The sequence below is a fragment of the Physella acuta genome, unplaced genomic scaffold, assembly GCF_028476545.2.
Source record: "Physella acuta isolate Inbredline_101_S28 unplaced genomic scaffold, ASM2847654v3 ptg000013l, whole genome shotgun sequence".
NCBI classification, from domain to species: domain Eukaryota; kingdom Metazoa; phylum Mollusca; class Gastropoda; family Physidae; genus Physella; species Physella acuta.
This window is the reverse complement of record NW_026731533.1, coordinates 218,329-233,699: the sequence shown is the minus strand read 5'-3', so window position 1 is coordinate 233,699 and position 15,371 is coordinate 218,329. Positions and strand designations below refer to the sequence as shown.

The 15,371-nt window shown below is 38.9% G+C and overlaps 1 protein-coding gene across 1 annotated transcript; it reads right to left on the bottom strand.

Moving 5' to 3' along the window:
- Window positions 1-1,042: 1,042 nt before the first annotated feature.
- On the bottom strand, window positions 1,043-11,317 carry LOC131935584 (uncharacterized). The gene is made up of 10 exons (XM_059292072.1): window positions 11,114-11,317; window positions 7,776-7,931; window positions 7,068-7,199; window positions 6,559-6,615; window positions 5,516-5,677; window positions 4,598-4,726; window positions 3,899-3,958; window positions 2,883-3,038; window positions 2,231-2,359; window positions 1,043-1,552 (listed from the first exon to the last, which is right to left on the bottom strand). The coding sequence occupies exons 1-10, from the start codon at window positions 11,169-11,171 to the stop codon at window positions 1,410-1,412; spliced, it is 1,182 nt and encodes a 393-aa protein (XP_059148055.1). The 5' UTR covers window positions 11,172-11,317; the 3' UTR covers window positions 1,043-1,409.
- Between the last annotated feature and the right edge of the window lie 4,054 nt (window positions 11,318-15,371).

Here is a 15,371-nt window from a genome sequence, read left to right as displayed (position 1 = left end):
TAGCAAGTAAGAAGGTAATGTTTCATTTTGGAAACAATTTTATAATTGAAGGGATTATCTATATATATAATTCTCTTCTGGGAGACATTAGAAAACAAGCTGCAAGCGCGCCTTACAGTCCCCTCTCTTCCTCTCTTTCGCTACCACCCCCACCCCCTCACATGGTCTGGTGAGCTGTGGTTCACTCTAAATGTTTTTGTTCACAATCATAGCGTCGGGTTTGGTGACGGCTATTAGGGGCAGATAATTTAGTTTGAAACGATTTAAACTTAGGGGAGGTAACTAAGAGGAGGCTGCTTTCACGTAGTGGGGGGGGGGGGGGGAAGGGGGTTTAGTGTTTTAAAGCAAATATTTTCAGTGGCAGCATTGGTACTGTCGAATTCACAAATTATGAATTACTGAAAAGTAGAAAAAACAACAACTAAATAGCGGCGTATGATACACCGCGGGTCGGCTCGTAATCTTATAATCCCTTACATAGGTATGAGAAGGATGAATCAAACATTCCTTAACCAAATATTTTCTTTTAAAAAACAACAACAAAAGAGTTAACAAATTGTATGTTTATTTCGTACATTATTTCGGTAAAATTTTTAAACACACATCAAAATAAGCAGCTACAGATAATTTGATCTCAATCTAAAACAGATAACAGAACGTTTGTCATGGGTATGCTTGTTTATAATAGTCAACGTTTGAAGAAGTAAAACACGGCGTATCATTGATAGGTGCGTGATAAGGCGTATGTCCTAGAAGGCCAAGTCAGGTGGGTGTTAGCTAACAACGATACAATCATTAGTTTACCGTCATAGATTCACACACAATAGTCGTTTGATACAGAGTTTCTTCCAGGCATCTCTACCGCCCCCCGAACGAAATGGAATTAAATATAAATATATATATATATACTTTAAACAGTGTCGCCCCCCCCCCCCGGAAATTTTAGACCGCACCCCCCCCCCTCCCCGAAAATATCAAGTGCCCCCCCCCCCCCCCAGAGAAAAATGTCTGGAAGAAACACTGGTTTGGTATAACTGGTCTTTCACTTTAGAAATTACGCACACATATTTAGTACAATGTTATTTTTTTAATGCAACATCTAGCAATATTATAAAACAGCAATCCTACAATATTGCGTCACATAATGCATTTTGATTCCATGAAGCATTTCGATGTTCTTTAAAACATTTCAATATACGTCTCTATGAGTTCGTTTTTACAAACACGATTCCAACATCACACACATACACATACCTGCACACACACATACACACACATTAACAGCACTATCTAATTATGTAATAAATAATTGACATGATTTTTATCAAAGTAAAAAATTAGTAAAACTTTCAAAACATAATCAATTAGTCATTCACGCAACTTCAATTTTGGAAACAAGAAAGCTCAAATTATACTGTAAAGAACTGCGCCCTTGTCATAATCATGAGGATTAAAACAAGAGTTAAAGCCCCTGGTTTCTTTTCTAAAGCTGCGTTTTCACCTCCTCCTGATTTTTTTATGTGGGCGTCGAATTCAATGTTTTTTGGAGTTCCTGCAATAAAGTACAGTTTGTTGATGTGAAATTCACATGTTAAATCAGGGATCCTACAGTTCGTTTATGTCAATACATTTACTCGCTCATAAAAAAAAACTGCAGTGATGTTGGACATGCCTGTCTCACCCCTGCCTTAAAAAATAGTTTATAATCCAACTATAAATAATGTAATCCGCTTTTCAAAACGAAACTCGCATAGCAGTAACTTCAAAATTTTAAACTTGGAAATATTAGTATCAGTAGCGTCGTGAGGTTAGTGTTTCGACCCTAGCTGGACCAACATATGGAGTCATTTATAAATACGCTATGGTGGTCATCCATAAATACACTGGGTAGGGGGGAGTCATCTATAAATAACAAGGGGTATGGAATTGGAACTTTCGATAATTGTGTAGATTTTAGAGTACTGGGTGTGAAGATGGCAGGTGGTTGACTAAAAATCAGTGCCCCTTCCCCTCCTCAGTGATAAAACAAACGCCAACATAGAAACTGACGCCTAACTACAACAACCATCTACCTACACCATCCCCATCTTGAACAACCACCTACCTAAACCAACACCATTACACCATGAATAACCACCTACCTAGACCAACACCATTACACTTTGACCAACACCTACCTAGACCAAAATCTACCTAAACCAACACCATTACACCACGAACAACCACCTACCTAGACCAACACCATTACACCTTGAGCTGGAACAGACACACCACACCTCCGAGTACCATTTGTAGCAACCATCTGGCGGCAGCGGGTTGGGCAGACCGTACTGGTTGTCCGAACACCCTCTAGCAACCACTGGTGGCAAAAAAAAATTGTTTTACACATGTGATATTTTTGATACGATATAACACCCATGGTGGGTACCTGAGTCCACTCAGCTAAAATGGGTACCTAACCGTGGACGTCCCTGAGTCCGCTCAGCTGAAATGGGTACCTAACCGTGGACATTTGAGTCCACTCAGCTGAAATGTGTACCTAACCGTGGACATTTGAGTCCACTCAGCTAAAATGGGTACCTAAACGTGGACATCCCTGAGTCCACTCGGGTGAAATGGGTACGTGATTTACGTAGGCTTGGCTTAATGCTCACAATACTATCCGTTCTTATGCAGACAAACAACGAAACTCTACTTCACCTGCTCCATTGACCCGTGACCGTCAGGTCTGAAAAGGTACTGAAATATACATTAGATAAAGAAGGGGAGGCGGGTCCAGTATAATGATGTCACGGGTTTTGTACACAAACTTGATGTAAATATTTAAAAACATTTTCGAACAAAATCAAAGTTTAACAATCAAGTTTCCCCACCAGACTTACATTTCTCATCGTAATCGTAGGACCTGATGAAGCAGGTGCCGTTACAGGGGCCAAAGTAGGCGTTTCTCACTCGGGTGTACTTGGGGCACTGCCGGTAGTAGTTGCCCTTCATGTCGTAGTTGATGCACTGGTAGCATTTGTTGATGCCGTCTTCCTCTGGTCAGGTGAGAATAGACAGGTGAGAATAGACAGGTGAGAATAGACAGGTGAGAATAGACAGGTGAAATAGTGTGGTGATATAGGACAGGTGAGAATAGACAGGTGAGAATAGACAGGTGAGAATAGACAGGTGAAATAGTGTGGTGATATAGGACAGGTGAGAATAGACAGGTGAGAATAGACAGGTGAGAATAGACAGGTGAGAATAGACAGGTGAAATAGTGTGGTGATATAGGACAGGTGAGAATAGACAGGTGAGAATAGACAGGTGAGAATAGACAGGTGAGAATAGACAGGTGAGAATAGACAGGTGAAATAGTGTGGTGAGTATAGACAGGTGAGAATAGACAGGTGAGAATAGACAGGTGAGAATAGACAGGTGAGAATAGACAGGTGAAATGGTGTAGTGATATAGGACAGGTGAGAATAGACAGGTGAGAATACACAGGTGAGAATACACAGGTGAGAATAGACAGGTGAGAATAGTGTGGTGATATAGGAAAGGTGAGAATAGACAGATTAGAATAGACTGGTGAAATTGTGTGGTGATATGATAGGACAGTTGAGAATATAGGTAAAATAGTGTGGTATGTTTTTGGGCAGGTAGTAATAGACTAGCGACTGTGAGGTACTAACAAAATGGAGGAATTTCGGGAAGAGGTGCATTGTTGGACTTATTGATGGAGCGACAGAAGATCTCGCGAGACTTTGGGAGAGTTTGAGGTAGACATTTATTTTAAGACCAAAAATAAATAAACTTTAGGGCCTGTGATTGCCAATACAAAAAAACCTTCCGTGGTCCACTAACTAGCTCTCATCATAACATTCAACTATTAGATATTGTGTGTTATACTCACCTACAATGTCTTCCACGATATCTTCTAAATGAGCGTCGAACTCAATTCCACTTGATCGGCCTGGTGTCGAAAGATATTTTATGATTAGCAGCTATTAATTAATTTTTGATTGATAATAATACATGTATATTACTGTTGCTTTGAACGAATTGACACGACTTAGCACACCCGTCAATGTCCACATCCAAACCCACACGCCAACCAACTGCCACACACACTAGCACACGCTCTGTCACCCGTCAACTGACACACCTCACGTGAACACCTCTCGTTCTATGTAAACACACTCAACCAAGGGATACAACTACATACAAAAAGAGGGTACCTGTCTTTCGAGCACACAACACACACAATCAGGGGACATAACATGTAAGGGACGTAACAAAAAAAATACTAAATAATATTTTAATGATAATATTAATAATAATTAATACATGTATATTAGTGTTTCTTTATTGAAATAACAACGATTACTTTTGCATACCTAAGTAAATTATTAAATGACTGTTTTTATCTAAGGTCTAGACAAAAACATATAGGGGATGGAAGCAGGCGTTGTTACTGAAAATACTGAAATAGCAATATAAAGCCTTGGCGTTGGAACATCACTTTCTGTTTATATTGCGACAACAACACACATGTTTCCTGTAACCTAAAGTATTGACCTTGACAAACTGTGAACAGACGTGAGGTACTCACCCACTGGGCCGCCATTACAGCCGGGGGTTGTACAGATACACCAGACGTTGCCGTCGTAGTCGTAGCAGCCGTCTTTGGGCAGGGGGTAGGGCAGGCCGTACTGACTGCTCGTGCAGCCGCGCGCCACCTCTGAAAGGTCAAGGTCATAAAGTAGCTTTTCTTCTTAATTTTAAACATGAGTTGCACAAAACTGGTACACTGATTGTACATACGATTTCGGTCAATCCCGAATATTTTACACAAAATCTTGTAGAAATAATTTCAGGAAGTTATTGAGGAACCCAGCAATTTAAAAAGTACCCAATCTTTCTTTAGGGATATGTTTTGTTTAGTTTACCCTCTAGGTCATGCGTTGTTCAAGGGGACGGTGTGGTCGAGTCGGTAAAGCTCATGGTTGCTACACCGTAAAGCCTAGAGTTCGAACCCTCGGGCAGATGAGGCTCGTTAGGTGGGACAAATCCAAAAAAGAAAAGCAGGCTGAAGTCAGAGTCAACGGCCGCAATGGCGCATAACCAGTTGACACGTATACTTAATTGTGTTGGATGAATCTCTTCTGGGAATCTCTTCCGGGAATCTCTTCCAACACTAAATAATAAGAAAGCAGGTGTTTATCCCTAAGCACAAGATAGCAGACAACTTAATTGTCAGTGCATAGTGCGGAATCGTCAGTCAATTTTTACTTATCGTCCTGAATAACGTTGTAAAATAGTAACACTTACTTTTTTTTTACCGCACTGAACTGTAACATCTGGCCAAATTTAGCAGCATTAATTAAACTATGAAATTATTTTTGGCCACATTTAGCAGTATGAAGCCAAAACTATTACTTTTGAACATATATAGCAGTCTAATACCCTGTATTGATGTTTGAATTGTAATTCTAGCCAACTATATCAATAAAAAAAAAACCCAGTTTACTTTTCGGGTCGTCTTTGAAGTTCCGGATGAAGCAGGCTCCGGTACAGTTGCCGCTGTACACAGTCTGCACGTTTACCCGCCCGTCCAGGGGGCATTGTGGGTAATACTCGCCCTTGTCGTTGTAGTTCAGGCATTGGAAGCAGGTCAGGACACTGCCAGGCTCTGTGGACGGGGGGGGGGGGGTGTGGAGGTTTGGTGAGAATTTAATGAGGGGTTATCTAGAAGAGTTTAAGATTAAATGTATTTACAAGTGCCGAGGGATCAACCGTCTCGAAAGACAATGTGTGACTCAAATTCGGTGGATTAAATATGGAAGATGTATAGATAATCCTTGTGTAAGGATGTAAAAGAAAGCTTAGTGTAAGTATAAAGTATAGGTTACTTCTTACTAACAACTTCTGTTCAAATGCTTGCAAACAAATCAACGTGTAATTGCCACATTTAAACAGTAGTCATGAGTATTAAACAACCTATACATTATCATTACACAAAGTTTTCCTTTAATTTAAATCGATGTTAGCAATGTCCTAACAACTACAGTTTTGAAGTTCTTTCTTCTTTGAGTAATGTATTTAATGATGTTTCATAATGTGTGGTTATGTTTGTGTGTATTGCACAAGCATGTGAGTATGTTTTTACGTGTAGAGCTATTATGAATATGTATGAGAGTACGTGTGTATGTTTCTGTGCATGTATGTTGTATGTCATTACCTGCTGTAACGGTCTGGCCATACAGTTGAGCGGTATGAGAGTACGTGTGTATGTTTCTGTGCATGTATGTTGTATGTCATTACCTGCTGTAACGGTCTGCCCATACATGTGAGCGGTATGAGAGTACGTGTGTATGTTTCTGTGCATGTATGTTGTATGTCATTACCTGCTGTAACGGTCTCGTCATACAGGTGAGCGGTATGAGAGTACGTGTGTATGTTTCTGTACATGTATGTTGTATGTCATTACCTGCTGTAACGGTCTCGCTATACAGGTGAGCGGTATGAGAGTATGTGTGTATGTTTCTGTGCATGTATGTTGTATGTCAATACCTGCTGTAACGGTCTGCCCATACAGGTGAGCGTCCAGAGAGACCCCACTTGATTTGTCTGTAAAATAGTAAAATTGGGGCTGTTAACATACAACACAAACTTTTCATTGTCTTTCATAAGTGAGCTAGCTTTAATCTGAATGATTTTTTAAAATTAGTGATACATGTTATTGATTTTATTTTTTATTACATGCGTTATGAATTTAAATTTAGCTTAACATTTTTAGGGCTACCAGAAGCCGACTCAATCTCCAACACTCCACCCCACCTTATGCCCGTCCACCTCATAGTCACTTCAACCTACGCCACCCCATGTCCACCTCACTCCATAACCCACCGCACCCCTTCCCACGCTCACCCACCCCATGCCCACCCCTCCCCCAGCCCACCCCTCCCTATGCCCACCCCTACCCATGCCCACCCCTCCCCATGCCCGCCCCTCCACATGCCCACCCCTCCCCCATGCCCGCCCCACCTCCTGCCCACTAGATGTGCTTAAGAAGAACAAACCCGGAAGTCCGACCATGTTACATAAAGGCGTCCAGCAAACACAGAAGATGGCCCCGTTCCAGTCATAGCAGCCATCTTGTGGGAGGGGCGACGGTAGCGTCCCTAGGGTGGAGGTGCACCCTCGAACAATCACTGGAGAAGAAAAAATGTTTTTGTCTAGGTAAGTGGATACTGAATGGTACAGATGATCTAAAATTCAGAGAAAGACGAATGGCAGCAAATGGGTTGGTCTCACAATGCAGACTGGCTAACTGTTTACATACAGTGTTGTTATTATGTTACACTATAAAAACTTGATTATGATTTTATTGTATTAGCTGGGTACCTATTCGATGAGAACAACATTTAAAAAAAGGTATTGTTTTTTTTTCTTTCTCTTTGTCACAATTTTTTTTTAAATTAAAGAAACGAAGAAAAAATAATTTAATTTGCAATATTTTTATTCTAAAACTGAAAAAAAATTACGCAAAAAAAAAAAGCAGTCTTTTTACTATACCCTTACCCCACCCCTAAGTCACAAAGGCAAACCGATAATACAAAAAATTAACATGTTTTTAATAAAAAAAAATTGTTTAAAAAAGTTTAAAATAAATTCTACTCTTTCTTGATTACCCCCACTACCCTTAGCCTAATTGTTCACTTCCTTATCTCAACAAAGTCAGAAGCCACACTTGCGTCATGGATGGCTGAATCTAAAACTGGCCTTACCGCTGTCGTTCTTGGCGTCACCCCTGTAGTAGCATGGCCCGTCACATGCGCCATAGAAGGCCATCTTAATCTGGGCCGGGCCATTCTTGGGGCAGAAGTCATAGTACTTGTCAGAGGCGTAGTTGGTGCAGTCGAAACAGAAGCTGTTGTAGGCACCTGAAGATACAGGCGGTACTTCGTTCAGGGTGTGGCACTTCAGGTAAATTTTTAAAGTTTAGAGTGGAAGTTTGTGAGCTCAAACACAGAAATAACGCAACGTTTTCCCCAAATTTTAAATACCGCCCACTAACCCACTTTGTCCACCCAAGAACAGTCTATAAGGCAGTGTGTGTTTCATTTTTTTTTCAGCCCAGTTCAGGACTTCCGGAGTTAGCATCATACGCTCTCCCTTTCGGCCGTGTCATTCCTGTTCTTTACTTATACGAAACGCAAAATATACGCTTCGTCACAATTTCTAATCGACTTCCTTCGTCTCAGAGGTCCGAACGACCACCCTGACTAAAGGCAGAGGCGTAGCGAGGGCGGGGCAGGGAGTGCGGACCGCACCGGGTGACATCGTGAAATGCCGCACCGGGTGACTCCCGACCTAGCGACGCCACTGCTAGCGGCTATTCAGCTAGAAAAACGAGGTCTTGCCCTCTCTGCTACCTACTAAAAACAACGTCATTTTATCCAAAGTTTTATTTTAAAGAAATACGCCCCAGAGTAAAAGTCAGAACCTTTCCTTCGCTAGTTATCTGATGTCATTTATGAACAATACGTATTTTATTAGGGCTACATTACGGATATGGCCAGTGTCCATTAATTTACTATGATGATGTACAATGTTCACTAAAAAGTGGCATACGAGCAGTTCGTACATATAGGTGAGGCTGATGAACACATATTTTGTTTGATGACGAAATGATATGAAATAGACAGGTGTACGCAGGTCGTTTGCTGAGCTAAAAATAGATCTACCCCGGACACGCAACATTCATGCGAATTTGACGTCAGCTGAGGGTAAAGGGATTGTGGGGGGGGGGGGGGGTAATGGGATGGTACACATGAATAGCACTTTTTACACCCCCCCCATGACTGCTTACAATATTTTAATCCATCCCAACTCTACCCACACATAAGCAGCAACACACACTACACACAACACACTCAACACACACACAACACACCTAACACACCCAAAACACATATTATATTGTTTGTTTTGTTTTAAAATAAAACATCGGAAATATCGAATTATCGAAAAAAAAATTGTTTCCTTAGTCATCGCAAGACACTATTGCTAAACGACATACTGAGTTAATAAAATACTTAAAAAAAAACTTTTTAAAAAACCACGTTTTTCTTGTGGACTAAAATGTAGAAAATAAATTTTCATACATTTGATGACAAAAAACGTGGGTACGTTCACCATCAAATTTCCCGACCCATCTGCCCGACCCACGTTTTTTGTCATCAAATGTATGAAAATTTATTTTCTACATTTTAGTCCACAAGAAAAACGTGGTTTTTTAAAAAGTTTTTTTTTAAGTATTTTATTTTCTCCTTTTTAGTCCGTTGCTACACATGAAAAACGTGGTTTTTAAAAAGTTTTTTATATAGTTTATTTTCTACTTTATCTAATCACTTGATTAAGTATGACTTGACTAAGTGTTTTTAAATACACGGACTAAAAAAATCTTGAGCGACCGATACGCTTTAAACAGAGAAAGGGTGTAATTTACGTTGCTGGCGTGGAGATCTACTCACGAATCACGTGATCAAATCTCCCATAAACAAAAAAATAAACGCGAAGCTGAGTTAAGGAAAAACGTGTTTATGTGTATTTTAGCATGCCCAGCGTACCAACCGTGTCACCGTTAACAATGTGTTATCGTGTCCGTTCTCCTTTTTAGTCCGTTGCTACACATAAAAAACGTGGTTTTTTAAAAAGTTTTTTTTAAGTATTTTATTTTCTCCTTTTTAGTCCGTTGCTACACATCAAAAACGTGGTTTTTAAAAAAGTGTTTATAAATACACGGACTAAAAATCTTGAGCGACCAGGATTCGAACCTGGGTTGTCGCGGCCACAACGCGAAGTACTAACCACTATACGATCACGGCCAGCGCGCTCACATCGATTGGGGCCGAAGTAACTGTGTCAATAGGCCTCAAGTCTTGTCGGTATCTTTAGAAATCATGTCCTCAATTTTATGGTCCTTGGGGCGTAATTAAATTAAGCTAATTACGGTCACTAATTGCTAGTTTTTATGATTGCATCTGAAATTGTTAGGCGAAAGTAGCATGCATGCCAAATTTCAGGTCTCTAGAGCAATCAGAAGTGGGCTAATTTTCGATGTCAATTTTAACAACAAACATCCAAACAACCAAACAACCAAACAAACAAACGCGAAGCTGAGTTAAGAAAAACGTGTTAAAATAGAAAGTGTAGGCTAGGGGTGTTTAGTTATACACATAACTAATCTAGGGGAGCAGGATATTACCTCTGTAACACTATTGCTAAACGACATACTGAGTTAAAATATAAAGTGTAGGCTAGGGGTGTTTAGTTATACACATAACTAATCTAGGGGAGCAGGATATTACCTCTGTAACACTATTGCTAAACGACATATTGGATTAAAATATTAAGTGTAGGCTAGGGGTGTTTAGTTATACACGTAACTTATATAGGGGTGCAGGATATTACCTCTGTAAATACCCCCTCTCCTACGCCGATAACTCCCCTCGAGACACCCCGTAGGTCAAACATCCCTTGTTCACAACCCCTCTGTATATTACCTCCCTTTCCATCCCCTGTGACAAACAAATCTGGAGTGGGACATAACCCCCTTCAATAACATATTAATCCTAGGCCTTACCCTAACACACATAACCAACAGGTTAATTAATTGATATGATAATTGTTATGGTTAGAATGAGTCTTTGGGTTATGATTAAATTTTCGAGCCAGGACTCGGGATAGGGTGAGGTGTGAGGGTTAGTCAATGTCCCCCATATTAAAAAAACAGTTCAAAATGTCCAAACGCATCTGACATAGTCGTGTTATTTACTGTTTGCGTGATCGCTAAGGGAGCGTCCATAAATGACGTCACGCTCCTGGGGTTGGGGGGGGGGGGGTCGAAATTTTGTGACGCTGTGTGACAACATGAAAGTGAGCCAGGAATGAAAGTGTTTATTGTATTTTTAAATAGATAGTATGGAAATGAAAATGTATTAAATTTATCGTCATTTAGGATGGGGTGGAGATTATTTACGCCATTTTGCGGCGGGTAGCACATTAATAACTCACAATGTACTTAAAGGTAACATAATTAACTAGTCACATTTATACTTACAAGTAACAAAAGTGAAACATGTGACGAATATCACGGGCCGTAGTATCCATATAAACATGATTTCTGGAATAGTTTCGCACCAAAACTGAATGAAAACACACTAACACATTTTCGCGCTGCGCTATTTCCTCATAGCAACTCGTGTTCGAGTTGGAGAACTTGTGTCAACATGGAATTTGGCAATTGAGGACTATCCCTCTCTTCTGATACACTAGAACAAACATTAAGCGATTCATTTTTTCTAGGGTTTGTGCGGGGTGTGGGGGCTTTAGCTTATGAGCGAGTTTAAGAATCATGTGGTTGTTTTGTGTGGGAGTGTGTGGTTGTAATGTGTGGAAGTGTGTGGTTGTAATGTGTGGAAGTGTGTGGTTGTAATGTGTGGAAGTGTGTGGTTGTAATGTGTGGAAGTGTGTGGTTGTAATGTGTGGAAGTGTGTGGTTGTAATGTGTGGAAGTGTGTGGTTGTAATGTGTGGAAGTGTGGGGTTGTAATGTGTGGAAGTGTGTAGTTGTATAGTGTGTGGCTGTTTTGTGTGGGTGTGTGTGGTTGTAATGTGTGGAAGTGTGTGGCTGTAATGTGTGGACGTGGGTGGCTGTAATGTGTGGAAGTGTGGGGTTGTAATGTGTGGAAGTGTGTGGCTGTACTGTGTGGAAGTGTGTGGTTGTGCTGTATGGAACTGTGTTGTTGTATTGTGTGTGGCTGTACTGTGTGGAAGTGTGTCGATGCTGTGTTTACACGTGTGCTGTCATGGCAACAACACTTTGTTTTTTAAAAAAAAAGTTTATGAAGAATTTTCAACTTACGGTCATTCAGTTAACACGCACTGTGTTCATTTAATAATTCACGATTAAAATTATATCTTTATACCTCTAAATATCTTTTAATAAGTTAAGATAATTAGGACTTTCTCATTTCAACAAGTTGAGGCTATCCCTTACGATCGAACTCAAGAAATCAATCACCAATACCATCAACTGTACTGAAACATATAATCAAAACAATCATCGAAGAAAGAGAATCCAGTGATGTTAATTAGTCCTAGTCAACACACATCTAATTAATATAACCTCACGACTGTTGCGGCTAAGGGTTAAACGGTTAAAAGTGCACACTACTGGTTAGCCAGTGGCTACGGTTGAACTGGCAAACCATGACCTAATTCATGCAAGTCCCAGCACTAATCAAACACGAGCAAGCGCTTCTAATGTTGACACGGGGACAACAGAGGCGGCATAGCTGGGCTGGTCATCAGAGGCGGATTGGAGAGGATCAGCTCGCAGTGTCAACTTGGTACGACAGGGGCGCTGTTAGGGATGGGGACATTTGGCTAAGAGTTGATACAAATTGGGGCACTGTCAGGGATGGGAACTTATGAATAAAAGATGATAAAAACTGAGGCGCTGTTAGGGATGGGAACATTTGACTAAAAGATTATAAAATCTTTGGCACTGTTAGGGATGGGAGCATATGAATAAAAGATGATACAAACTGGGGCACTGTACGGGATGGGAACATATGAATAAAGAATAATACAAACTGGGGCGCTGTCAGGGATGGGAACTGTTGACCAACATATACAAAAGGATGATACACACTTCGTTACCTACAACAAGAAATGTTTGTCAATGTTAGATGCGGCTTTGAGCCCCTAAAATGTACATATTAGGGTGTGGATGTGACCAAATACTCCACACACACACAAACACATATATACACACACATACAAACGCACAAATACATATATATATATATATATATATATATATATATATATACATACACACACACACACACACACACACATATATATATATATATATATATATATATATATATATATATATATATATATATATATATATATATATATATATATACATGTACATATATTTTATTCTAAAATTCTATCCATAAATTTCAAACTTTATGCTTTATTATTTTATATATATATATATTACGACGTAGCATACGCCCCGCTATTTAGTTGTTTTTATTTCTATTTTTTAGTAATTCATAATTTGTTAATTCGACACTACCAATGCTGCGACTGAAAATATTTTACTTTAAAACAATATCAGTAGCTCGTGAAGGACAATTATCCTCAACCTCACTTTTTCCTCCCCCCCCCCCCCCACCCCCGTGACGACAGTTTACAGACGACAATGAAAAGATCAAGCAGAACTTATTACCTCCTCTTACTTGCAAAATCACTTAAAAACTAAATTATCTTCCCCTAATAGCCGCCACTAACTCGACCCGGCTCTACGATTGTAAATAGCTCACCAGACTGTACGGATGGTTGGAGCTAGAGCTAAAGTGTAAGGATGGTTGGAGCTAGAGCTAAAGTGTACGGATGGTTGGAACTAGAGCTAAAGTTTAAGGATGGTTGGAGCTAGAACTAAAGTGTAAGGATGGTTGGAGCTAGAGCTAAAGTGTACGGATGGTTGGAGCTAGAGCTAAAGTGTAAGGATGGTTGGAACTAGAGCTAAACTTTTTCTAGGCTGGCGCTAAGTACTTGGATAATTTTTTTATGTATTGGACTGTAAGGTGTATTGGACCTCAAACTGTAAGCTACGCTAGGTCACGGGACCATACCTTACATTTTTATTACAATTTCTTTATTCAACTTTTTAATTTAGAATAACATAATATTTATGTTTTATTTTATTACTAACTTCTCATGATTGATTTAAATCGACTTGAAAGCTCAAGTCTCTAGATAATACTGATTTTGATCTATGTACAAGTACAAAGTTGGTCTAAAAACAATATGCATTTTTGTTTGTAAAATCAGAAAGTTTTATATAAGAAGTATATGAAGTTTAGTGGTATAAATAAATAAAGTTATAAATTATTATTCATGTTAAATAAACATTGATAAACAACCGTTTTTTTTTAAAATTAAAAATCCTAATAAAACAAAAGTTTTTTTTAATTTTATTTCTTAATTTTTTACCTTTACTAAAAACTATTGCTACTAATTAATAGAACGTAAAATGATAAAATGTAGGGTTTAGCGAAAAAATAATAAAAACCCGAGAAAAAAATAAAATGGTGCGACAACACAAGATTGCGTATTATGGCGTGAAATTATTGCTAAATTTGTAAATAAATATTTACATCGTTTTTTTGTCCTGACCAAGTTTTTCTTCCCACTGAAAAGCCCAAGTAGAGTGCCATTTTAACGATTGTGTGGCCTGTTTTGATATATTCATCAGTTAAATTTTTTTAAAAGTTAATTAAACTAATAATGAAAACAATTTCGGCCTTCACCTAGCAATTATACGGAAATAATATTGAAAATTTAAAATTCAGTGCCGATAGCGTTATGTTTGTTATGTGTCTCCTGTGAGGTTCGCGCGTTTTGTATGAGCTAAGACTGCTCAACCCATGCTCTCTTCGGCCAGTTTGTCAACAGGCAGGGCCTCGATCTGGTCTATACGTTATGGTCCATACGATTTGCTCTATATGTTATGGTCCATACGTTATGGTCCATACGTTGTGGACTAAATGATGTGCCCCAAACGACTTGTTATGTACGTTACTGCATTATACGTTACTGCACTATTCGTTACTGCACTATACGTTACTGCCCTATACTATAAACGATGTTGTCTATACGATATACCAAATATTCTACACGATGTTTCTGATAAAGTCAGACAAGGTTGGTGTCAAAACTTATATTTTCCTGGACGGTGAGGGGTAAGTACAACTATTTTTTTTCTGCTAATTTTATTAATTTAGATCTAGATTTATAACGATTTTTTCTATGTATACGTTGAAGTCTACGCGATGTAGCTTCGTTTAAAGTTAAGAAAACTTTATTCTATTAGTAAATAAGTAACGGCCCCATATTCTAACTCTGGTAACTAATTATTAAACTATCGGGTGTCATTGCAAAAAAAACTAGATCTACATAGAATTCATATTTCAAATGCAATCATGTTTTATTTTCAAAAGAGTAATTTGATTTAAAATGTCCCTTTAAATTTAGATCTAAATAATATATTTTTTTTCGAAAAAGAAAAATAATCACAAAATGTTTTGCACCGCTAGTGAACGTAATAGTTTTTCTTTAAAATTTTAATTTTAAAGAAACGATTCAAAAGTTCAAAACATACTAAATCTAGATCTAGATCCAAGTGGGAATAAACCTTTTTTACAAAACCATATCTTCAAAACTAGATCGAGACCCGACAGCATTAGGATTTGTTTATTGTGTGAGGTCTGCACTTTAATGTTTCAAATCTAGAAAC